The sequence below is a fragment of the Tachysurus vachellii genome, chromosome 5, assembly GCF_030014155.1.
Source record: "Tachysurus vachellii isolate PV-2020 chromosome 5, HZAU_Pvac_v1, whole genome shotgun sequence".
In the NCBI taxonomy this organism is placed as follows: Eukaryota; Metazoa; Chordata; class Actinopteri; order Siluriformes; family Bagridae; genus Tachysurus; species Tachysurus vachellii.
The window spans coordinates 27081048-27107341 of record NC_083464.1 but is presented as its reverse complement, the minus strand read 5'-3'; the positions used below and the strand labels follow the sequence as shown (position 1 = coordinate 27107341).

At 36.8% G+C, this 26294-nt stretch overlaps 3 protein-coding genes across 5 annotated transcripts; 1 reads left to right on the top strand and 2 right to left on the bottom strand.

The window, feature by feature from the left end:
* Positions 1-324: 324 nt before the first annotated feature.
* On the bottom strand, positions 325-11293 carry si:ch211-261d7.3 (uncharacterized). 3 transcript variants are annotated; one of them, XM_060870866.1, is made up of 4 exons: positions 11151-11293; positions 10197-10851; positions 4729-5151; positions 325-4244 (listed from the first exon to the last, which is right to left on the bottom strand). In XM_060870866.1, the coding sequence occupies exons 2-4, from the start codon at positions 10435-10437 to the stop codon at positions 3457-3459; spliced, it is 1452 nt and encodes a 483-aa protein (XP_060726849.1). In that variant the 5' UTR covers positions 10438-10851; positions 11151-11293; the 3' UTR covers positions 325-3456. The 3 variants fall into 3 exon arrangements, with proteins under 3 accessions (XP_060726849.1, XP_060726850.1, XP_060726847.1); XM_060870867.1 differs by having other exon boundaries at positions 325-4238; positions 10197-11265; XM_060870864.1 differs by having other exon boundaries at positions 10197-11263.
* A 1129-nt stretch (positions 11294-12422) lies between these two features.
* prss1 (serine protease 1) lies at positions 12423-14426 on the top strand. Its single transcript, XM_060870868.1, has 5 exons — positions 12423-12520; positions 12692-12851; positions 13170-13423; positions 13638-13774; positions 14027-14426. Exons 1-5 carry the CDS (start codon positions 12481-12483, stop codon positions 14174-14176), a joined length of 741 nt encoding a protein of 246 aa, XP_060726851.1. The 5' UTR covers positions 12423-12480; the 3' UTR covers positions 14177-14426.
* Positions 14427-14567: 141 nt separating this feature from the next.
* Positions 14568-21626, bottom strand: si:dkeyp-84f3.9 (zinc finger protein 184). The gene is made up of 2 exons (XM_060870863.1): positions 21389-21626; positions 14568-18099 (listed from the first exon to the last, which is right to left on the bottom strand). The coding sequence occupies exon 2, from the start codon at positions 17859-17861 to the stop codon at positions 15114-15116; it is 2748 nt and encodes a 915-aa protein (XP_060726846.1). The 5' UTR covers positions 17862-18099; positions 21389-21626; the 3' UTR covers positions 14568-15113.
* Between the last annotated feature and the right edge of the window lie 4668 nt (positions 21627-26294).

Here is a 26294-nt window from a genome sequence, read left to right as displayed (position 1 = left end):
TCGTGTCATTGAGCACAACTGTATATATATATATATATATATATATATATATATATATATATATATATATATATATATATATGAAAAATCCCGCTGCATGTCCTAACTACTCACCTTCCAGCTCCACCCTCCCTTCACAAACAGGCACTCAACATTGTCCCCTGCCTCTACACATTGGAACTACACTCCCTTGGAAATAATCACAAATAATCCAATAATAAAAAGAAAAAGTTCAATATCATATTAATCATATTTGATAGTGATGTACATATTTAATGCATTTAAGCAGTTGAAGTCTATAAATAAGTTACACACTGAAACATGTTTATGCCAGATGACTTGTAAGGTATTTAATATAGCTGATAACAGTGTCTTTTAATATATATGTTCCTCTTAAACATTATTTCAATGTTTAAAATACAGTATATTGCTCTAAGGGACAATCGCTTTAATCCATGTTTATATCAAGACATGACTTGCTGGTAAAGTTCTTTCTTTTTTTACACAATAGGGCTATAAATATACAAAATATATTCACCAATCTATTGAATCTACATTGCACTGCATGCAGAGAATATAGTAGAGCATGAAGTGGTTATTTATTTCATTTAAAATATTTCCTTTAAACCTAATGGTGCACTCTGTATAGAGCATGTACAGTATCAATCATCATACAGTACAAATATCCTTCAACACCAGATATTCACATCTCTTCTGTGAAAAAGGCTACTTACTGGGTTTGCCCAAACACAACCAATAAAAGTCGTTTAACGGGTCAATTATTAAGTAAACACAATGTTGAACGAATAAAGGCAAAAAGTGCAGAATGATAATTAACTAATGTGCTACCTATGAATATGTTTAGAATATGTCAGTGAAGATGTGACAGCATCGGGGTTATTCCATGTCAAATAACCTGCAGAAAAGAGGTTTGGGTATAAATCTCATAATCACATTATATAGGGATATAAAGCGTTATAATAGTTTAGTATAAACTGTTTTTCAGTGAAAATGTAACTCTGATGGAAAGAATCTTCAAGGGTCGCCATCTACTTATTTAAATTGAGCCAAAACAAAAAGCAATAAACCTTTCAAGGAAAAGTTATATCAAAGTCTGTTTCCCCAAAGACATGTTTTGCCCCTTGCTATACCTGAATACACCAACATTAGCTATAAAGAGCCTTACAGAGGCAACACAAATGCCCGACAGCAGAAAGGGGTGACAAAATCTGCAAGGAGACATTTACAGTGAAGACATTTACAATGTCTGAATCTAATCAGTCAATCATTTGACAGCATTGCAATGCAAAAAAAAAAAAAAAAAATCCTGTACACGAGTTTTTCAGAAACTGCTAATTTCCTTGGATGTTTACACACAACAGTCTCTTCACACAGAATGGTGTGGAAAAAAAAGCATTGACTGTGCAACAGTTCTGAGAGCGGAAATAACTTGTTGAAAAGAGAGGTCAGAAAATCGGATTGGTTAGAGCTGCCTGAAAGGATTTAGTAACTCAAATAATACATTTTTACAACTGTGCTGAACAGAAAACCGCTTATCATGTATAACACATCAAATCTTGAGATGGACAGGCTACAAAAGCAGACCACATCAGGTTCCTCTTCGGTCAGCCAAACACAGAAATCTTAGGGCCTTTTTACACCTGGTCACTTCATGCGTTTTCTCTGATCTGATAGCTATCTGATTTGTTAAAACTGTTCCATTTACATTAGGCCACATAAATGCGTCTTGGCGAATAAGATATCAATACGATCTTTCTATTCCTGCCCAAAAGGCAAATATATTTTACCTCATTTCCGGGGTAATTGAAATGGAACACACTTTGGTGTGCGGTTGCTACAAAAAACAGCATTTACTGTTTACTGCATTTTTGCTGGCGGCAGCAGTGCATTTTAAGACCCAACGAGACACCTGGGTGAAAGATCGGAGCCAGCACTGATTGGGAAAACATGTTTCTTTCTGACGCGATACACGACCTGCGAGTGACGTACTTCCGTTTGGGAGGAGTATAGCGCTGACGTATGTGGCTTGAACAACCACCTGTCCAGCTGCATCTGAAATGCGTCCACCTCCTGAAGTGGTTTGAACCATCGGATTTATATCCGTCTCGAAACCGTTTTGGAGGGCATTTAGACCTCGTCTTTTTACCATCGGATAGCTATCGGATCACAGAAAACGCATGAAGTGACCAGGTGTAAAAACCCCCTTAGGCTATCATTGGCACAGGCTCACCCAAAGTGGGCAATTGAAGATTAGCTATAGTGATTAAAAAAAATCACTTTGTTGTGTATATCTGTGTCCATGATAGTCTCTGATGATTATACTTGACTGGCAGAAGTGAAAATTGACGTTCTCTTTTGTTTTTGTTGCTCTTCTACCTCAAACAGCTTCTTGTTTGATGCGTTTTGTGTTCAGAGACACTTTTCTGATCACCATGCTTGTAAACAGTGCTTTTTTTTTTTTTTTCTTTTTTTTTATTATAGAGGTCTTGTCTAAAACTCTCATCTCTCATCAACAAGATGCTTCAGCCTCCTGACCCTCCACTTACAGGAGGTTTTTATTTCCCCCCCCAAACACTGTGTGAACTCTAAAGACTGTTATGTGTGAAAATTCCAAGAGATTAGCAATTGAGCAAAAAACACTTAAGCATGCTTACTCTGGTACAAACGTCTATTCCACAGTTCAACTTAAAAGCTTAAAAATGTTACAAGATCACACTTTTCCCCATTCTGATGTTTTTTTGTGTAAACCTTAAATGAATCTGTTGACCTTTATCTACCTGCTTTTATATATTGTGATGCTGCCACATGACGGCTGATTAGATAACTGTATGAATGTTCAAGTGTTCCTAATAAAATGGATGGTGAGTGTATATAACTTTAGACCATCCTTTAAAAGTATAGAACCTAAAAAAAGTTAATCAGGCTTTAAAGGTCAGTTCTGTAATGGTAACTTTCTGGTGAATAGGTGAATATCTTCCAGCACACAAGTTGGCATTCCCGGCTCGGGAATCGGTGCTTGTCCTGCTCTTTACACACGACTCAGTAAGAGGTGCATATTAGCTGATTAGTGAGCAGAAAAACCATAAAATGTGCAAAACAAGAGTCCACGACCGGGTTTGGGAATGTGTGTTCCATCATGCAGATTTTTATATGGAAACAGTTAATTTAATTCCTAGGCAACTTCATACCTGTCACCCAAATGGAATTTTCTTCTAGTAAATCAATATCCCATGCTGTGTTGTGTAAACTAATTCTATTAAATTCCACAGCCATTTAACACAGAATAACCCATTCAATTCAATTTTATAATCTTTTTACGTAGAACTTAATAGTATATTTTTTCAACAGGCACATGGCATAACATGTTCTAACTAAACTGCACATCTTAATATAAAACCTTTGTAGAAATCAACAGTATCAGGACAATTTACATATCTAATGCCTACGCTTCCGTCTGTGGTCTCCTGGTCTACCCCGACATGGTCTCTGGACATTCGTCTTGGTTGTTGATTCAGGCTGAGAAGTGCCATCTAAAATATCTGGGGGTAGGGGTACAGAAGTAGCAGCTGTTGATATTTGTTCACTTGCATTTTGAGGAAGTTGTTGTTCAAGCTCTGGGGTTAAAATCTGCTGTGGCAGATCTTCTTGCTGTTGTTGATGCTGCAAATGTTCTTGAGATAATCGTTGTGGAAGCTGATGATGTGGAATTTGGTGCTGAGGAGGCTGCGTTTGCTGCTGCTGCATTTCAAGAAGGCCCAACAGTCTCTGCAAGAGCACATTATTTTGCTGTAAGCTGATTGTCAGAGCCTCTTGTGAGGCCACAAGTGTCCGCATGTCGTGCCTGAAACCTTCGCCAAACTCCCTTAAGTTCTGCTCAAGGCGATCTCCAAGCTGCACAGCTGCTTCCCCGAGTCCTCGAAGTTCATCCTCCAGCCAGGAAGTGCGTGAAGGAGGAGGCTCAATGGGGCCCTGATGAGCTCCAAGGGATGGTTCTGGACTTGGCTGAGGAGTTCCATTCAAGAAGGGGGCACTATAGAGTGGTGAAGGAGGAAGCCAGCGCTCAGATGTTGGAGCCGGGACTATTCCTAACCCAAGGCCTAACCCCAGTTTGTCCTCCATGCTGTTATCTACACCTTCATAACTGGCTCCTTCTTCACCATCATGCTCATGAGACTCATCCTCCTTTTCAAAGCCATCTCTTTCTGAACCATCCCCTCCTGTAACTAAAACAGAATGAAACCAATTAACTCGCCTATTTTTAGCCTTGCGACATGACAATGCACTTGAACCGAGACACCGGTAGAGAACAGTTTTTAATCAGATATGCAGAAGTGGGTTTTAAGTTGTCCAATTTAAATTATTATTATTATTTTTTTTTAATTGACTGGTTATTTAATTAAAAAAATTAAAAGTATGTGGTGCAGCAGGTAGCATTTCTCTGCAACTGAAGATCAATAAATGAATTAATTCACTTACAAAAAGTGCATCGAGTGACCAATTGTTAGTCTCTTAAAACATAGTCCCTACATTTATTTATATAACAGCCAACATATATGGAATTGTACAAATATTGGGAAACATTTATGTTCGTGTTTTTAAACCAGCTAAAGACACCTGCAAACATACAAAATATTGTACTGGAAAAGAAAAGGCAACAAAATGATCAAAGCAAAGCTCATTTTCATGCAAGAGGTTAACGTTTCTCACCTGGATCAGTGTCAGACAAACAGGTGAAACTGGCCTTTCCCCTTGTACTCATTTTTTGTCTGGCTTGGTGAAACCTGGGGCTCAACTGGCTAGGACCTCCCAAAACTGCACTCCCTCTACTGGATGGAAGCCAAGAGCGGAACCTCGCATCTGCCAGCTTTCCACCGTTGCGTCTCTTCAGGTCGTCCCAACGTTTCTTTACTTCCCGAAGGGTGCGCGGGACACGGGACACGGCATTCACACGCTCCAAGATTCCAGCCCATATCCGCTCTCTCTCACGCCGCCTGAGTCTGCCAGCCGGGCCGAACAATTCCCCTTCGCACCGGGTTACTTCTGAGACCAGCACCTCCAACTCAGCACCACTAAACCTACTCTTCCTTTTACCTGCACCCCCTGAAGCCAGTGCTGCTGAAATACCTCTGTCTGATGGTAAAAGGCAAATGTATTAAACATGTTGGTGTATACCGTGAGTATTTCTACATAAGACTACATCTAGAAACAGGAGTAATCTGTTTATAGGAATAAACAGTTTATCAATGTGAAAAATATTAAACTGACTGTTTACATGTTAAGATGGACTTAATTAATGTTGTTATTTTATACTAATAACCAGATTGGCAATGGTGACATGTCAGCTAATAAAGCACATTTGGTCTAATATTTACTATATAACTAAATAACTTATGGAAAGAAATAATGACCAACTAGTGTAGAAAATAAACCAAGATCACAAGAAAAAAATGTGTAAACAAAGTGGACATCTACGTAAAGACAAGCAACACATTTTTTTGTATGAAAATACAACTTTTGATACAAAAGTAAGAATTATAACGAATAACAAATCTGTTTAGTAATTTGCTCTGGGACATAAAACAAAAATGCACACCTTTAAAGACCACTGCAACTAAACCTAGTGGTACCTCTGGTAACTCATCTGACCCCCAATCTTTAAAGCTGCCAGTAGAGTCTTTGTCCATCGGGGTAAATAAAAATCTGGAGATATCTCACAGTGACTTTGTGAAAACGTTCCCCACAACCAAGTAATGATATTTTAGAAAATAACTAGGTCATGGGATCGCAGGATCTGAAATTCAAGTTCCAAATGACCATCAGCACTACATGCTTTAAGTGTTTACCTGCTCCATTACAAGCACATCACCTCATAAAGGATTGGTGAATAGAGGAAAAGACAAAACACTACATTGCTGAAGTCCAGCATCTCAGACTGATCTGATCAATCTGATGATAATATTAAAATATGACTAAATTATGATTAAATCCCTGCATTATAAGATCATTCTCAGTCAAGAATCTAAGTGCATTGGTGAATAATTCATTTACAGACAAATGGGTGACAAATTAACAGTCTGACGGACGGACGGACTGACTGACTATGAGCAACTAATCAAATAGAACTGGTATATTTTATGTAGGATTATATGTATGTATGTCATGGCGTTATTCAAGTATTTTCAAAACAGAGATTTATTCCTCTATTTTTCAGCATATAAGTGGAGTCAATAAGTTTATTGAGTCCATTTTGGGTTAACCTGGACTTAGTGGATATTTCCAGCCATTCAGGTCATGCAGCGGTAAACTTGGCTAGATTGGGTGTGAACATGAGTCTTTTTCCAATTAAACACACACAAGAATTTTATAAAATAACACAAAATAGCAACGATTATTAACTATTATTATATTTACATATTTAATGTCTACCGTATATCAGGCTGCACTTACGTTCAAACAAATATGAATGAATGATTTTACAGAATGGTCTCAAAAGACTCAAGTCACTAGAAGGACTTCAGTTGTACTGCACTTTCCCCAATTCAACAGGTGTTTAGAGAGAATTTAGACTGCACCCAAAACTACATAATAGCAGTATATCCACAGTATTAAAAAGCATTATGATAAAATAAAATATTGCGTACATCTACATGAGTACAATGTAGAAAATAAAAACCTAAAGGTTACTGGCTTGTAGGCTTGTGTCTACAATGGCACTGTGCAGGGATGCTCCGATCGAACGGCCACAACTCATTTAATGTCTTGATCGGTAGTCATTAAATTTGGCCAATCTTATGAACCGATCGCAAGTTGATACATGTAATGACATAATGTAATATGTAATACATAAGGACATAATAGCAAACTTTAGTGCCACAGTCATGTCATCACCAGTGTGGCATTACTATGACGTCTCGAGAAACAAAGAGATACAAAAACATATCAAATGGAGGAACACTGGCAAGGATTTAATACAACAAACCTGATTCGGCATAAGAACGAGCCGCCACGAGATGTATAGCGAACACAAAAAACTGGCACATGTAATACAACCCACGGCTACTTGTTGTGCGACTCTCATTCAGCTGTGCTGAAAAAACCCACAATAAAACCCCTACACACCAGACAGCAAGGATGCTAAAACTAAAACCACAAAGATAATGAAATTTATCAGAACTGATAACCAGCTGCGGTCACTCACAGAAGACATTGAATTCAAACACCTTATTGCACATCTTGATCCATGATATTACATGCCAGGGCACAAACACTTCACTGGTATAGCTCTACTGAAGTTATTTCCAAACCTCTACAACCAGATATAAACAGCCTACTTCAGGACAATGTAGCAGCACTAAGTTATAAGTTATTAACAACTGATATCTGGAGCTCTAGTGTGTCCCCAATGAAATCGTTCAAGAGAGGCAAGTGATTCTCCACTCACAACCATCTACTCCAGTTTCTTCATTCAGGAGTTGAAATGTTATGTTTATTTCATTGTCCTCAGGCACATATTCGACAATGTTTAATTTACTTTATGGGTTACAATGTGTTTGTCATGAAGTCCTGTTACATTAAGTATTCTAATGTAGATAGTGTTTTAAGCCAGGTGTGAAAAGGCATATTAAATGATTCATTGTAAATTCAGCATTTGTTTCAAATGTGCTTACTTGATTCTAATTTATTATAACAATAATAGTATAATAATAATACTGGAAGTAATATAACTGATACAACCAACATCTGTGGCATTACTTTTTTCTGGGGAACAAAAGATTCAGTGTGACAGTCAACTGAGAGCTTACATATCAGTTATATAAAGCTTAAACTTCGGGATCGGGAGATAACAACAACAACAACAACAACAAAAAAACAGTAGTCGGGATTGGCTGGAAAATTCCTGATCGGAGCATCCGTAATCTCCAGCACCAATTAACCCATTGCCTCTAGCTAGCAACAAGCCAAAAGTTAATGGACAAGTAACCATCACACCCATATGCAGTCCTCATGTTGCCACCAAGCTCAGTGAACACAATTGTATAAGATGTAGCATTTCAATTTGTTGGAACTAAGAGGCCCAAAAAGGTTCCAGCATGGCGACGTCCATGTGCACAAAGTTGTTGTGGAAAAGCTTATATGGAATACACAGAGCCCTGACCTCAACCCTTCTGAACATCTAGACTGCACACCCACTTTTCTCATCCACCAGTAGTGAGTGACCTTTCATGCTTTTGTGGCTGAATGGGAAATTCCCACAGTCTTGTTCTAATAGATAATGAAAAATCTTCACAGAACAATGGAATTTATTATAAAAACAAGAGGGGACCAACTTAGAAATGGGATGTTTAACAAGCACATTTGGTGTGATGGTTGGTGTCCACAACATTTGGCTATACAGTTTGTCTACGACAACACAGCATAGACAACTAAAGTGTGTGTATTTTTTTTTTTATCTACTATTTGTTCTCCAGCCTGTCAAAAATGTTTATCTGAACAGGCATGAGTGGAACAGTGGTAGAATGTTAGCTAAAACACAGAATAATCATTATACACACCAAGACAAGCAGATGCCCCAGATCACTCACGTTTGCCCAATACACCTGAGTCTGAAATACTAAAATAGAGAAACACAAACACTGCATGTTAGTCACTAGCCAGCGATCATTAATTCTCTTGCTAAACAATTTTTACGGCTGTGCAATGATACAAATTCCACAATGAGAAAAAAAATATCATCCCTAGCTTCCCACCAAAATACACAACAAATATCTGTTTTAAAAAAAAAAAATCATAATTACTGACTCTCATTTGATTTGTTTAATCTCTCATGCCCTGTCTCTCATTTCTGGACCAAAGCTGGACATCTTTCGAGTATGAAGTTGGAGTCTGTATGTATCGATATATCTAAGCTGGCATCATGATAGGATGATGGTGAACAGTCAGAGTAACTCTGTAAACTCTGTGTACAAGTGGACCAAATCATGTCAGCACACTGACTCCCATAACACTACACAAGAAAACATAACAAACATGTTTTTTTTTTTACCTTTAATTTGTCACCCATCTGTAATCTAGTAATATCACTTTCTAAAAGATAAATAGCAGAAGTTAAATAGCTTTCCAAAAGTGCTATATTTTGCATAACATACTGGGAAAATTTTACTGTTTGTATCACAGTCTGTTTTGTCTGTTTTTAATGCCTAAATTTCCAGTAGTTCATTACACTGAAACTGTTACTACACTTACTCTGGGCTTGCAGTCAGACTGTCTGTCTGGACTCCTCTCTATCCATCTGTGACTACTTTGGGAACTATTTTGTCATATTGTGTCTGAAATGTCAGTTTCTCAATATCAATGTCTTGTTCATAGAACCGTTGTATAAATGCATCAGAATCCCAGCAGCACTGATATTCAGTAGAACAGCAGTATTGTTTGGCAACATTGCTTAATTATTTAGTTTATCGTTTGCACTTTTTATGATTTGAAGATGATTGCTTGTCAAGCGTTTAAGACAATCCCAGTTAAAGCTTGAATAAATTCTATAATAAACTTTTAATAAAGTTTTCTCCAAGTCATCATATACTGTTAGAAAGGTTTTAAAAGGCAAAGAAGAGTTTGGAGCTGTTTATGCCTGGGTGCAACATGGTTTGTCCATTCTACAGAGTGAAGCTGATGTAATAAGTATGTTATTCTGTCCATTAGCTTTTCAGCTCACTGGATGAACAGCCATGCTATCGATTAATATGAGTAAGTCGTTTAAATGATTTTTTTGTCTTACATTACGACTTTAACCTCCAAATCGTCCTATACCATTCCTCTATTGGCAGTGTAACACTGAGCAGCATATCAAATTATGTGCTGTAATATTAATCATTTGATTACGTTTTTTTTTTTTTTTTTAATCGTGACGGGTTCAACTGAGAGTTAAAGCAAACATTTAGTGAATGTTTGTGCTAGCCTGTAAACATATCACACGGTTTATTGTAACAGCCTTGTTGAATAGCTTTAAACAATTAGTACTTTTTTCTACTATCCATTAAACATTTTGTGATCGAACCATTGTAAACAACCAGTATTTGAATTTGAAACATTTGCATGCCTTCATTTGGTCATCTATCTGATGAAAAAGACTACTGGCAGCTTCAAGGAGCTTAAAGTATTGGATAGTCGCAGCTTACTTTGTTGAATGGGCATCAGTTCATCAGAAGCCACTCCAGGAGCAACAATGTTGGGATGTACGACCACGACGTTGAAAGGCAGGCCAGCGTGATCGCAGCTACCTTCGGAGTCGTCGTCTTCACGGGGGAAGCCGTCCTCTGACACGCGACCACCAAAGGCACCTTCAGGTGACTCCACTTTAATGTGCATGGGAGGCGAGCGCTCATACAGCAACCCGCCCTCTTCATAATATTCACTCATGGGTCACAGCCAATGCAGCCACATTCAGAAAAGTGGCATCACACTCAGCCATGATTTGTGTTCACTGATGGTTCATAATACATGGTTTACCTCCATTAAAGTCATACACCAGCTCCAGTAATAACTTGCTATGGATGTGCAGCTGAAGGGGAAACAACAAATGTCTTGATGCAGAGGAAACAGACTGTCTGTCAGCATTAGTGACTGAGGAGGAATATATAATATTTACTGTGTGATCAAAAAAAATAAATAAATAAATCATCCATACTTTTAAATGTTCAAAAACAGCCAAAACATCCAAAAAAAGTTCTGTTTAAAAACTGACATATAAAAGTAATTGATATAAAACCGGTGTTATGCAGCAGGAGGCAGCGCCAATACTGAGCAATCGAGCTCATCTCACGGAAGTCGGATCTGTAAACAAGGGGAAAAATCTGAGCTGATAAAACCGAATATATGAAAACAGATTAAAACCAATAACCAAGACAATTTACTTGATGAGAAACAAATTAAACCATGGCCTGAATTTTACGTGTCGCATCAGTACTCCTTTATTCTGCACCACATCCGCAATGGATGAGCATCCGGCATAAATTAGCTAAGCTAACTGCTAGCTAGCAACCGTTAGCCTGAGCTTGTAATACTGCTGACTGACCAAAACCGTGCTCACCATAACTACCAGTGTTGTCTGAATAAAAGAGGTCGTTTCTCACCTTTGTGTCGATGGTTTATAAATCGCGGATAAATAAAAAAAAAATGTACCGTAAAAACGTAAAGTTAAGTGTTGAGAATCTTTTCTGGCTACATAGTGTACACAGTCTGAAAGCTGTCGCAGAGATGTGACGTCACGTCTGTTCATAACGATAAAGCTGTATTCATTTGTTAAGAGTCGACTAAAGAACAGTTTATATATTGTCATTAATTCAGTTATTATTATGGAAAAATATTTCATTCACATATTAATCTATTCTAGTAATTCTAGTCCTGTATTAAAGGTTTTTTTTTTAACTGAAAACAAGCAACAGACTATGCTCAAACATCTAGAAATAAGAAAAGCATTAATTTCATCTAATCTTTATTCATCTTTTTTTCTTTTTCAGTGCTAGGTTATTTTTTTTTCATCTCATCATGAATTTCTATAATGAATGCTTTTATGTCGGATGTTCTTATTTTTTTTGCATATAAAAAAGTCTTAAAAAAGTATAAATGTTAGAGAACTAGAAATAAATGTTTTTAACTTATTTAAATCATGGGTACATTTTTTAAAAGAAGGGATATGTAGAAGGGATAACAAAACATAATATATTTATATATATATATATAGTTGTTCCTTTCTGGCAGATGTTGGTTCCCACACTTGCCAAGTTCCGGAGGTCTTTTTAGTATGTGAATGTGATAAGCGTTATTTTTTCCATTAGAGCTTTGACCTTGTAACTAAACAGTACACGCATAATGAAATCTAAAATAAAAATTATTTACTGTCCTTAAATCTTGAAATTGTGTCTCTTTTTTCAGACACAACTATCCAGTTCCCTTCCTCAAAAGGTACATTAACTCTTAATCTAATGTTTTTAGGCTAATTCATATAAATGATATTTGAATCAGGTATAACTTGCCCTAACATACCCAATTTATCTCATCAGTGGGCATTTTAGTGTCTTATCAACAGTTTTAGTTAAGTTGTGTAGTGGAAAATACTAAATGCTAATTCCGTGTAGTTTGAATAGAAAGCCACAGTTTTTGTAGTAATGTATGATAATATATAATACAACAAGTGCAAAACAATCAAATACATTGCATTTGTTGTATTGGATTATGCTTCATGAAAAATAAAAGATGAATAATTAAAAAGAATATCATGAAATTGTTGATATAATCTAAATACAGCTGTAGATTTATCATCTTCATGGCAATAGTTGCCCACCTGGGCATTCTCAAGCAGGCTAATCATTAATTTTTGAATTTAAATCATTCAGAGATAAGAGAAAATATAAAAGGTATCTTTTCCCCAGAACTTTCTGCTGAACATCACTGACTCAAATTATGAAGTGGATCATTGTACTCTCTCTGTTTGGAGTGGCATGTAAGTTCCCATCTTTGTTTCACATATTAAAAGAGTTTTTTTTGAGATGTATGTTTTTTTCATATTCTGGTGTATATATACAAGTTCAAGGTATATTTGTGTATGTTGTTGTGATGTTTGTGACAAATACATTGCGATAATTTTTTTTATTCTATCTTCTCTTTACTGAAGTCACTGCCCCTTTTGATGATGAGGATAAGATTGTTGGTGGGTATGAGTGTAGAAAGAATGGTGTGCCCTATCAAGTGTCTCTGAATGCTGGATACCACTTCTGTGGAGGCTCTCTGATTAGTAATCAGTGGGTCCTGTCAGCTGCTCATTGTTATAAGTCGTGAGTAAAGACATTTTCCTTTTCTCTTCCATTCTTTTGTTAACTCTGTAACCTGGTCAAGGCTGCAGTGGATCCTGAATCTTTCCCATGAGCTGTTTCTCATGCTCTTCTATCCTGCTGATGTCAGATTGTTTTGTGTATGTACATAAGAACAAATAACAGACGAACAGGAAAAATAGGCCTATTTTTTAAATATATTTACACCATCAGTAAAATATATAATGCAAACTGAGGGTTAATGCTGTTTCCACTGAAGAATAAAGTGTTTTCATATTTTTCCAATGGAGATTACTAAGACTCTTGTCTTCTTATAATAAGGCGTATTGAGGTGCGTTTGGGCGAGCACAACATTGATGCCAGCGAAGGAACTGAGCAGTTCATTAGCTCTGCACAGGTCATCAGACACCCCAGTTACAGCAGCAACACACTCAACAATGATATCATGCTCATCAAGCTTAGCAAGGCTGCCACCCTGAATAGCTATGTGAAAACTGTAGCTTTGCCCTCTGGCTGCGCTTCTGCTGGTACGATGTGTCTCATTTCTGGATGGGGAAACACCCTCAGCAGTGGCAGTAAGTGCTCACTTATACTTCCCTAAGGATGTACTTTTCACACGAGCACATTTTCCTGTTCTTACTACATAAGCTTAAGAAGGAAAAAAAAGATAAGAATAATAATTCTCAACAGCTTACCAATAACACTCATTATGAACAGTGAATATTAAGCACAAAGCAATGTAATTGTGGATACTGTTACTACAATAGGCTATCGTGTTTCTTTTCAAAGCAAACTACCCTTCCCGTCTGATGTGCTTGGATGCTCCAATCCTGAGTGACACTACTTGCAAAAATTGTTACCCTGGACAGATCACTTCCAACATGTTCTGTGCTGGCTACGTTGAGGGAGGCAAAGATTCTTGCCAGGTAATGGGATCATGGCTGGAACAAGTCTATCATTGAGAGTAATTTTCATGTAAAATAATAAAGATAAAAATGAATAGAAATTAGACTTAAATATACAAGAAAGCATATATGTTAAATTCAAATCTACAAAAAAATTAGCATCCACACATTTAAACCCACGGATAGAAGATTTGTGCTACTTCTTTTATTCTCTCTTGAATCGCTAATCCTTTCCCTTCCTGCCCTCTGCCTCCTCTTTTTTTTTTTTTTTAGGGAGATTCGGGTGGCCCAGTTGTGTGTAACGGTCAGCTGCAGGGTATCGTGTCCTGGGGTTCTGGCTGTGCTCTCAGGAATAAGCCTGGTGTCTACACCAAAGTCTGCAACTACAATGCCTGGATAAGGGACACCATGAGCCGCTATTAGCTCATTCAGATGTTACGTTTTATGACATTATTATATAGATGCTCATTAAAACAACAGCAAATGTAACTGGACAAATAAACTAAATAACATTTACCTCCGCAAAGAGAAATAAACATGGGTGATTTATTTTAATCTCAGGCAAGTGCTCCATGGGAGTGCAAGAGAAAATAAGTAAACAACACATTTCACAGAAGAGGTTCAATTAAGCTTAGTCCACACAAACACAAGTGAATTAAAAACTTATATATCAGTGGTGTGTTTTCTGATGTTTTACCATAAGGTACATGGTATATTACTGTCTATACCTCTTAAATTGCACAGTCATATCCTACTTATCTCCTTCATCTTTCACAAAGCTTTATTGGATTATTTTAAAACATGCACTACAGAGAAAATACATTTTAGGTATAAAAAGTACAGATATATAAAATAAAAATCTATACACATTGTGATACACAAAATAAAAAAAACTGAAACACTTTTGAGTATGGAGAACGCTCAATACAACCATGTTATAATAGACATCATCTGTTTTTACAAACCAATTTTAATCACAAAAAAGTACAGCTGTTTTGAACAGCTATCTAAACTATAATTTAAACTGGGATGTTTTGTATGTTCCAGACCATTATCATTTTAAAACATTTTTCTTAACTACACCAGTAGTTAATTACTATACATAAAGCTTTAATAGATCTAAAATAACTGATTTCGTTGTTAATATCCAATTGCAGGCAATACTTTCTACGATTATTCGATATAAAGATGTCTGCCTTTTTAAAAAGAGCACGCAACTCTCATTAAATCCATCATAAATTGTGCACTTCTACATGTAAAAGAAACTGTTTGCAGTAGTAAATGACAAATATCCCATGAGTGCTCATGGGCAATGTCCTCTAAAAGGTATGATGAGCATTCTTTCATAAAGACATCTTATTTATATCTCTCCTCTGGCATGTTTCAAGTAATGTTCATGCAAAGCTGGAAGTAATGCAAAACAAGCACCGCAGTCTGTGCACACTAGATGCCCAGCTTTGTGCACTGATTTGGACTCTAGAATAGTCCCACTGAGCAATTCCTTAGTTTTTACAGAGCTCATGTAAGTACACATAGAGCTTTTTATTTCTTGTTTTTCTAAAAGTATAGGTTTAGAATCTGATGCAACAAGTGGAAATGTCATCATATTTTCTACATTACAGATATCCATTCCCTCCTGGGTTTGCGTTTGAACTGAACCTGGAGGGATGGAAGTGAAATGATGACTATGATTGAGATCTTGACAAGGTTCTATATTATTTTGATGAGATGTAGAAATGCTAAAGTGTAGAGTGTTTGAACCAGGCGGAGAGTGTTGCCCCTTCTTCAGGTTTTCATGCCCGTTATTGTTTAGATACACTGGGCCTTTAGGTGAATGGCAAAGCTGATGACTAAAAAGTAAATCCAAGGTTTTAAAACTGGCAGAACACTTACCACATTCGTAAGGTTTTATCATAGGCTGGACATCAACCACATAAGGCATATCCACCTGCGAGTTTTTAAAACAATGTGTTACTCGGTGACGCTTTAGGACAATGGAAGTCAAAAAACCTTTCCCACAGATGTCACATAAATGAGGCATGCTTGACTGATGCCATTCCTGTTGGTGGTTCTTTAAACTTGTGGCATTGGAAAAGGTGTGAGGACAGATGGGGCAAAAATATGCATTAAGTTCTGGATGTTGTTGCAGGTGCTCCATATAAATACTGGCAAAGCGAAAACCCCGACCACATTTTGGACAAAAGAAGCGGCCTCGTCTTTGTTTGTGCACGCGCTGATGACGCCAAAAGTTGCTCCAGTTCTCAGAGATTTTCCCACAGTGTCCACAGATGAAGCTCTTATCCCGAGCATGACTTAGCATATGAGCTCTCAATCTTCCTACATGCCTGAAGAGCCGTCCGCAGCGTGGACACAAATACTTCCTTGGGTCAGATTTTTGGTCCAGACCGTTTAACAGAGCTACGATGTAACTGGCTTTAAAAGGTTGACAATGACTGAGGTTGTTTTGAGGCTCGTAAGCAGAGGTGGCCATCACCTTTGAGGGGCAGGCCAGCAGAGAAGGGTATTTCTTACGTTTCTGAGACTGGAATAACTCAGACTGTGGTGTTTTACACTGCTTACTCTGGTTTTCCTGTTTACAAGATTCAACCAAGCTGGGTCTCTGCACCTTTATAGGGGAGTCTTGATCTGTTTTAGACTCAGTGGTTTTGTTTTCTACTTTGACTGACGAATGACCATGTGGCTTTGTCTTTGCAAGCCACATTGAAAAACAATGTCTTACGTGAGTGTCAAGCTCAGAGCGAAGACTGTACTTCTGACCACACCGATCACAGCTATAACGGTAACTATCTGTGTGTGCTTGTACATGAATGTCATACTCATCTCTTGTGCTAAAGCACTTTTTGCAAAGATGACATCTGAAGGTTACAACACCAGCTATTTCCATTTCTTTTAAAGTAGCATGGGTCTGCTTTTTCCCTTCACAGGTATGACCTTTCAGTGTCCCAATCTGTGAAAATCCTTTCCCACATTTAGAACATAGAAATGGTTTGACAGACCAGTGTACCCTTTCATGGACACGGACAGTGCATGCCTGTGTAAATGCTTTGCCACACACCCTGCAAGAGTAGGGTTTTTCTCCACTGTGAGTCCGAAGATGTATTTTAAGCACTGATTTGTAGGGAAAGACCTTTCCACAGATAGGACAAGCTACAGGTTTTCTGCTTCTATTGAGAGGCTCATCGCTTTTGTCTGAGCAGTCATTACTAAAAATTGGAGTCATGCTCACTTGGGTCTCCCTCGGTGGTGTTACGCTCTTAGGAACAACGGCTTTGGTTTGATGTATACTAGAATTTTGCAAGGTTAAACTTTTCGGGGCATTATGGATCTTAGTGTGTGATCTAAGGTTGGAGAGTTGAGCAAAGGCTTTACCGCAAACCTGGCAACTGAAAGGCTTCTCACCCGTGTGGACACGCCTGTGGATTATGTAAGCTGATGCATGATTGAACGGACGTCCACAGAACTCACATTTAATAACTCGCTTTTCCTTACGTGGACGGCCACGATAAGAGGAGCCGTCTCTTTCAAGTGGATTATCAGTATTCACTGCCTCGCTTTTTCCAGAAAGATGTTCGTCCACAGGCGAAAGTTTCTGATCAAGCTGCTGAGCAATGTGCTTCTGCTCACCCTCTGGAAGTGGTACACGTATTGGAGATAAGCTGTTTGATGCATTAGTCGCCTCACTTGTCTCCTCTAAACTGTCATATTTGTGATTGGCTTTCCCGTCTGAATCATCCTTTTTTGAACTGTGCATCAATAAAGACATTTCATCAGAGGAAATACCAGACAGAGGTTTGTCAATAAGTGCTTGCGATTCTGTAGGGCCATGTGTGGATTTTGTTGGAGCAATGCATTGATCTTCATGATTATCAGAAGAGTCCTTGTCATAAATGTCCACTGGATTATCATGCTGACTGTTGTCTTTTATGGGAGAACTATTAGGCATACATGTGTCCTCGCTGAATGTGCAGGGCTTCGTCGTGGGTTTTTGGTCTAGTTCATCCATTGTGTCCTCGTGTGATTTGTTCATTAGTTCGGCACCTGACATTTTCCTCTCTAGTGTTGGAAGAGAATCAAATTCCATGAGCATTTATACTAGCAGCACAATATGAGCTGCTTTTGAGGGGAAGGATTGTAAAGCTGCTCAAAAAGCCATTGTTCCTTTAACACTGTTTGTTCAGAAGCAAAGTTATGGCAACAAAAATGGAAGGGTTTCATAGTGTTTTTTTTTTAAATCTGTATTCTGTTAGTGGCCAAGTTCTCCGATCCCAAATTCCATTGCATGCTGTCCTGTTTTGTCGTTCCATACATGCAGCACCACCAGGAATCTGAAGATTAGAAATAAGATTGTACGTTAACACATCAACTGACACAACACACAACTTTCACTCACACAGCAAAGAGAGACAGCCAATTGCTCATTCTTAGTAAACCACTCAGAGTTTATTAGAGAGGAGAATGAAAAGGGGAATGTGTATGACTTTGGTTTAACAAATACTGTACTGCAAATTCTATTAAGATATACTTACAAACAAAGTTAACGGGAGCTTAAAGATGGTGGAATTCTAAAATTAATCACAGCTAAGGAATGTAAAATTATAATAAATAGAAACAATATTGAAATGTCTCTTAAATGTGCCAGAAAAAAGACATCTGACAAAAGAAGACTACTTTACAGATAGAACAATAATGCAACCCAGAGGTACTTGGGTAAGAAGGGTAACCAGATTGACTGGGTAATTAGAGACATGTGGGTTAATGGTTCATTTGTTGTGCATACAGATTTCTACATACGGATTTCAAACAATCTATGTTTCATTTTTCAAGCATTATTTTATATTATTGCTTGCACTATTTTGTCCAGCAAGGAAGAGCAAAGAGGAATGTAGTTATTAACATACATACAGTATAAACAAGCAACATAAAAGAAAATCATGTATGTGTTTATATACTTATAGGCTGACTAATCTTGTGTGAATAAGAAATATTGTTGTTCTAATATGGCCTGTTGTTGCTTAGAAACACTTCTATTAGCTAATGCAATCATACCCGGCTATGATTATCTTTCATCTCCACCAATGAAAATAACTATTTCCAAAGGCGCAGACGAAGGATTATAACAGCCCTGCTGTTTCCCAGCGAAACACTGATTCTCACATATCGGTTAAATACCTGCAGATATTTTGTGGCAGAATCATCACTTTATATATCACAATATATTAACGGTTAAGTTTCATACGTGTATATATCTTTATAGCATTTACACTTGGTACCTTAAGGCACTGTGTGTTTCAAAAAAGAGATTAGGGAATGTTGCAAAGCACGTCTCGGCCAATTTTATTTCAATGGATTTCCTAATGATTGAGAGTTCACTAAAGGTAATTGTGGGTTTTTGGTTCTCATACCGAAATGTAATAACAACCCTGTTATTAGTTGTAATTACATTCATTATAAAACGGAAATAAAATTACACACGTTCAAAATTGACACACAGACGTGCACTGTGTTGATCAGCTGCAGAGAAACTTATTGAATTTATTTATAATGAAGTAACCCTGATAAACAACACGTTACTTCATTTCAAGTTTTGCAAGCAAAGACATTCAATGCATTATCCAGTTGGATGCACATACAAGGGAAGACAGGGTTATTAGCGGTATTAAGGGTCATATAATACTAGAAAACTAGAAAGTAAATGTATATTTCAAGATCAAGTTGCAGACAGTACATTTTCTTGGACGTTTTCTTGTCTCGTGAGTCTGTCATGTTTCTTGTATCGTGACTGAAAGATCGGGGTTCACACCCCAGCACTTTAAAGCTGCCACTGTTGGGCCCTTCAGCAAAGCCTCACAACCCTCACTGCTTCAGGGGCACTGTATCATGGCTTACCCCTTGCTCCCAAACCTCCAACCTCCAAAGTTGAGATATGAGAAGGAAGAATTTCAACGTGCTGTAATGTATGTGACAAAAAAAAAAAAAAAAGCTTTTATTCTATTCTTTTCTTTTTTGGACCACCGACTATACCACAGTCAAAGTAACTGAAATCACATTTCCCCCATTTTGATGTTGATGTTGAAAGAGAAAATGAACTGAATCTCTCAACATGTGCGCATGATTTATGCATTGAGCTGCTGCCATATGATTGGCTGATTGGATAAATGCACGAATGTACAGGTGTTCTCCTAAAAAGGGAATCTATGTGTATTTTAACTCTCAGTATCACAGAAAAACATTAACAAATTTGCTACGAAGAACAATAAAAGGCCCTGTAACCATTTGTTTTAAACGGTTTTTGTTTTTAAACTGTTTGTAAACTTAAAACGTTTTAAATGGACAGATTACACACTCAAATCAATAACACTATTTACACAATAACACTATGTTTGTTGTGATAAAACACTTTCTAAAGTCCCAAAACCCAAAATAAAGAACTTTTAGGTTTTCACAGTATTCGGGATATTGCGTTTGTGAGTGTGGCCTAATTATTATTGTTGTTATTATCATCATCATCATCACAGACTGTGATTCTACAAATTAAGAGTCATAATTAGCCTCCTGATGGATGTAAAAAAAAATTCCTAATGCACATGTTTCAGGTTGGATGTCAAATCAAACTTCAGTTGATGTAACTGAAACACCCAGCGAAACAATGATTCTCACATGATATCGGTTAAATAACTGCAGATATTTTGCGGCAGAATCATTACTTTATATATCAATATATTAATAGTTAAGTTTCATACATACGTCTATATATCTTTATAGCATTTACACCTGCTACGTTAAGGCACTGTGTGTTTCAAAGAGATTATGGAATGTTGCATTTTTATTTCCATTGAAATAAAATTGCAGAGATTTATAGATTGATTTTATCTATATATCATCATCATCATCATCATCATCACAGACTGTGAGTCTACAAATTAAGAGTCATAATTAGCCTCCTGGATGGATGTAATTTTTTTTTTCATAATGCACTTGTTAATGTTACTGTTGGTAGTGGTGTTGTTTTTATCTATACTTTACATATTTGTTTTTTTCTTAGCTGTACAAATCCTACCGACAGCCTCAGAATCATTTCTCATAATATATAATCACTCTAACTGGTTTACTGTAATAAAAACCCTGGACCTACTACAACTTGAGCCCGTTATAACCTACACCGATATTCACCCCATTCATTTCACATATTAATCACTAATTCATGAGATTTTCAGGGAGCAATTTGTCAATACGCGTGAAGACAAACCTACAAGTTTGATTGTTGATTTATGTGTCATTCAAACGAGCCAAATAAAACTTTCTGAAAACATTTTTCTGCTTCATCGAGTCAGTTTCAGGTTGGATGTCCAATCAAACTGTAAACAAGTCGCTTGTAAACATGCAGAAGGAGACAATGAAGTCATAACTGTTTAATAACGTGTTGCTTTGGGACGTTTACACTGTCTATAAATCTGTGTAAAGAAAAGCTGCATGTCAATAGTTTAATAAACAGTGTTTCTCACCAGTTCATCTATCATCACCCGCATGCACACTCGGTTCACATACACTCACTATTAGTGTGATAAAGTGGTGAAAATACTTATTGTTGACTTGACATGACAAACTGGGACTTACTGCATCCGGCACGTCGCACAATCGGCGAGGTTCCTCGGGGACCATTTAATAACCACACACTAAAGTCCCCGACTGCTGTACTCCCTTTGGAATAATCTGTTTTAACGCATATACACACTCTCACTTATTCTTCTACAATGCACAAGTCACTAACGTTGCATTTTCAACGTATGGTCAATTTCCAAGTGTGCTGTTAGACCTGCGAAGACAACACTCGCTAGTTTAACACGACGGCCGCCGGAAGTCACTTTTTTTAGAATAAAAGACTCGGGTAACGGGGTAACAATAAATTTACATATCATTTGGTTTTGTTGTAAGATCATTTCTGTGTATAGACATTTGTACCATGGTGAATTTGTCAGCACCACACTGCCCTAACCACTAGTTTAACGTGACCACCTATAATTATTCATATCCCAGCAAAGGCACTGACATGATAGTAGCCTTGGTCTTGGCATGTGTATAACATGCACAGCTAGCTGTACTGGGACTTTATTGCATCAGTGCTGGTTCCTGAAGTCATATACTCAAGTATACACTAAACTAAACCACATACTCAAGTATACACAGGACCTGGGGGTCGTCACTACTGCACAGTTCCTGATTACAGGTCCTGTGGGCTGCAGTCCTACAGAGATTTGTGTTTTCACACTTCTAAACAAACTGAATTCAACCCTTGGTAATTGGTTCATCAGTTGAATCAGGTTAAAGGGGTTAATAAGGGGATGTGGTAGCCTAGTGTTTAAGGTGTTGGACTACCAATTGGAAGGTTGTGAGTTTGATTCCTACGTCCACCAAGCTGCCACTGCTGGGTCCCTGAGCAAGGCCCTTAACCCTCAATTGCTCAGTTGTATAAAAATGTAAGTCTCTTTACATGCTGTAAATGTAAGGGGAAAAGTATAAACTATGTAGTACTGTTTTATACTACATTTTACTTATTTATAGTTAAATAAATTAGTTATAGTCTCATATAAGGTGTGGCAACAAGTTAATTGTGTTAAATCACGTGGCTAATAAATGTAAAGCACAATACCTGATAGACCCATACCAGTGAACCGCCACCCAACCACACACACATACTCACACACACATTATCATGATGCTGTTATGTAAGTGTCATCGCTGTGCTGAGAATAGGCTACCATCCAAAAGATATATCTGCTCAGTGGTAGTAATTTGTTGTCCCAATACACTGTATGATGCTAAAAAGGCAATAATTGTATAAATACAATGTAAATCTATATAATGAGTGTATCCGAATAAATGTCAGCTATAGGTGTATCTAATAAACTGTGCAATCAGTATTATCTTTTGGGAAGGATGCAAATGTATTAGTCAAGTCAAGTCAAGAAGTCAAGAAGCTTTTATTGTCATTTCAAACATATATAGCTGTTGCAGTACTGTACATAGCGAAATGAGACGTTTCTCCAGGATCATGGTGCTACATAAAACAAAGACAGGGCTAAGGACTTGTAAGTAGTCTTAGCCACATAAAGTGCAACTGTGCAACCTGGTGCAAACAGTGCAGGACAAGACAAACAAGACAGACCAGACAGTGCAGGACAAAAGACAGTGCAGACAAAAAGTTACAAGACAATACAAAAAGTACAAAAAAATACAATACACAAAAGACAATAAACAGCAAACAGAAACAGCGCCGACCGACCAGTGTAAATACTGTATGTGAATACTGACTGTTCAAACAATATTTTGTGCAGTAACATCAGAATCAGACTTTCATCAGAATTTCTTAGCAGCAGGTCCTTGAGATAATATATAGAATTGTGCAAAAGACAGCAAATGACTGAAATATTGTATAGTATGTGAAAAACGGCTGAAATGTTGGACAGTTTGTGCAAAACAGCAAAAAAGTGTGCAAAACAGCATGTAAACAGTTTGATGGATTGTAAGCAGCATGTAAACAGTTTGATGTGTCAATGTGTGTGTATCCTGATATCCTAGGTTATTTCACATGTGCTGATATTATGAACATGACCTAAATTAGCAAGGTTAAGAGTTTTAAATAATTAGGTAAATATACATTTAGGAAAAAACACAAACATATGTACTTAAAGATACAACCAAACACAATATGATGTAGTAGTCAGTTTTCCTTTGTGCTATCTTGTGAACTACAAATGAGAGAACATGTATAAAGAATGATGTATGTATGATTAACATGTATGAAGAGTTCACTGCATCTAATTTTTTTGAGAGTCTTTGCTAGTTCAGAGTAATGTAATTCAGAGCTTATATTTAATTTTCATTTACATTTAATTAACTGCTCCAGTTGTCTACATTTGTGGGCTATGTCTAGCTCAGCTGTGTGTTTGTGTGTCTGTCTGTGTGTGTGTATGTGTGTGTGTATGCATGCATGGCTTACTCTTTCTTTTCTTTTTGTTCTTTTTCTTGTTTGTTTCTGCAGCCCGGCTCTAAAAGTTAGGAGTTTGTGCACCTCAACAATTCTAGGGGATATAATTAGTAAAGAGCAATTAACACTTAAAATATTTGTTATTTATCTTTTTTATCCTAGTCTTAATTAGTATAATTAGCACTTATTTGACTTTTATTTTGGAATAAAACGGAAGTTATAATAAAACACTTTCGGTCATAATTGACGTTGAATAGGAAAAGATGGAACCTTCTGTAATTTTTTTTTCTTTTGTGCCTTCTGATTCGTTTAAATGAAGAAAAAATAAATAAACTTATTAAAGCGATTAACACACAGCGTCGAAAAGGTGGTGACGTCAGGAGACTGACAGGCTGTTCAGCCAATAAGGTTACATTCCGCCTCCAAAAGTTAAAAGTCTCTGTGTCCAGACCACAAATTAAAATTACACAATTATATGTTTTAACAGTCGTAAAGTGATTGACAGGTAAAAAAAAAAATACACGCTTACCTTGTGCACGTCGTACAATGGTGTAAAACGCTTTTAAAAGAAACAATAAACAGCCTGATTAATCATGTTTTAAGGGGAAAAAATAAATAAATCGAGTCACACAATTTGCATTTGAAGTAAACAATAAATAAATAATAAATAAATAATTATTGAATAAATATATTTATAAAGAAATAATAATAATAATAATAATAATAATAATAATAATAATAATAATAATAAATAAATATTTAATAAAGAAAGAAAGAAAGAAAGAAAGAAAGAAAGAAAGAAAGAAAGAAAGACTCTTTTCTGTGAATCAGATCAGTTGATTCGGCTTAGCAACGAGATCCGATTCTTTTGGCTCTTTTCTTTACTAAACATGTCAAATGAAGCACTTCAATTACTGCTCTTAGCAGGTGGATTAATCATCTGTTAATGAATCTTAATTTACCTTCAAATGAAGAATGATTATTTATTATATTTATTTAAGTGGTACATTTGAAAGACAATGCAAATGTCCATTTACATATATAGTGTGCATTCCTGCATTAACGCCATTATAATGGTCCTGTGTCTGTGCTTCAGAAGATTAATATACAGTAATATATGATAGCCTCCTCTAATTTAGACCCTCTACTTTTTCTAAATGCTGCACTAACTGTTTTGCACACCAACATACTGTTAATCTTTATGTCTGTGTTTAGTTTTTCCCCCTCTGGTCTTCCATATATACTGTATATCAGGAATCAGGGAACGACTGGACAGTGGACGATAAAAGCCTTTTGACTTGACTAGGATAAAATAGGTTGTTTATTCTCTTTATACGCCATCCCAGTAGATGGCGGCAATGCAGCAAATAAACCCCAAGAAAAAGATGATGAAGATGATGAAGGGGAAAAAGGAATCAAACATCATTACCACAGTATAGATTCGTATCAGCGTTATAGTTTATAAAGCCGTTTTTTTTTTTAATGAAACAGCTACAGTGTTTCATAGTAGTCCTGTATTGTGCATATGTAAACGCTGATTATGTCTAATACGGATTTGTCCAGCGGACCTAGCCGGCACATGTCGGATAAATCCAGGTAAAAACATGAAAACAGGTGGAAAAATAGCCTAAGGCTGTGTGGCTATATTATCACCATGGGCGTAAATTTCATTTAACAGTAGGGGGGGACAATAAATATAAAATTTCTCATGAGCAATTTTTAAAGGGGACGCAAATAATACAGTCAAATCAGTTGCGGTTCTAGACCTTTTTAGGGTGGCTTCATCCCCCTGTCTGTGATCTCAGCCACCCTAAAACTATAAGTATACTTTTTTCTTTCAAAAAGAAAAGACAAAAATTACGTTAAAATGCAGAACATGTCGTCGATGGGAAAGAAAATTATTTATCAGTTTGATCCAAAAGCGATTTTTTTTACTTTGCTTTTACGCGCGTGCGTTGTCTTTTAAAAGTGCGTCATCAACTGTCTGCTTTATCAGACCGGAGAAGCACAGGCACGCGCAGCGCATCTATAACGTTAATCGGCGGAAAGCCGCAAAGACGGCAACCAAAAGCAGTGAAATTTCACTATTCTTATTACCAGAGTTTATAGCACAAACAAAATATTAATACAAACAATCCATTCAATACTAAATAAAAATAACATTTTTTGATTTGGTCTTTGTCTTGTGAATATTTTTATTAATGACTGCATTCATTGGACACACTGTTTGTAGAGAATGCAACTGATTTGATTCAAGACTGGCATCATTACATCATGCATAAAATTTTGGTGTCCACTTTTGCCATTTTAAATAATACCATAACTTTTGACTTACTATGTAGTCATATAGTAATATAAAACTCTTGTTTTAAATTCTCACTGAGGGCTAAAACCCCCTAAAGATGAAATCCTAGAACCGCCCCTGAGTCAAATTGTACTATTATATTATCATATTGTAGTTTTACTGTAGCACATTTCATACACAATAGTAATTCAAAGTGCTTTACATAAAGAAAGTAAAACTATCATTTAAAA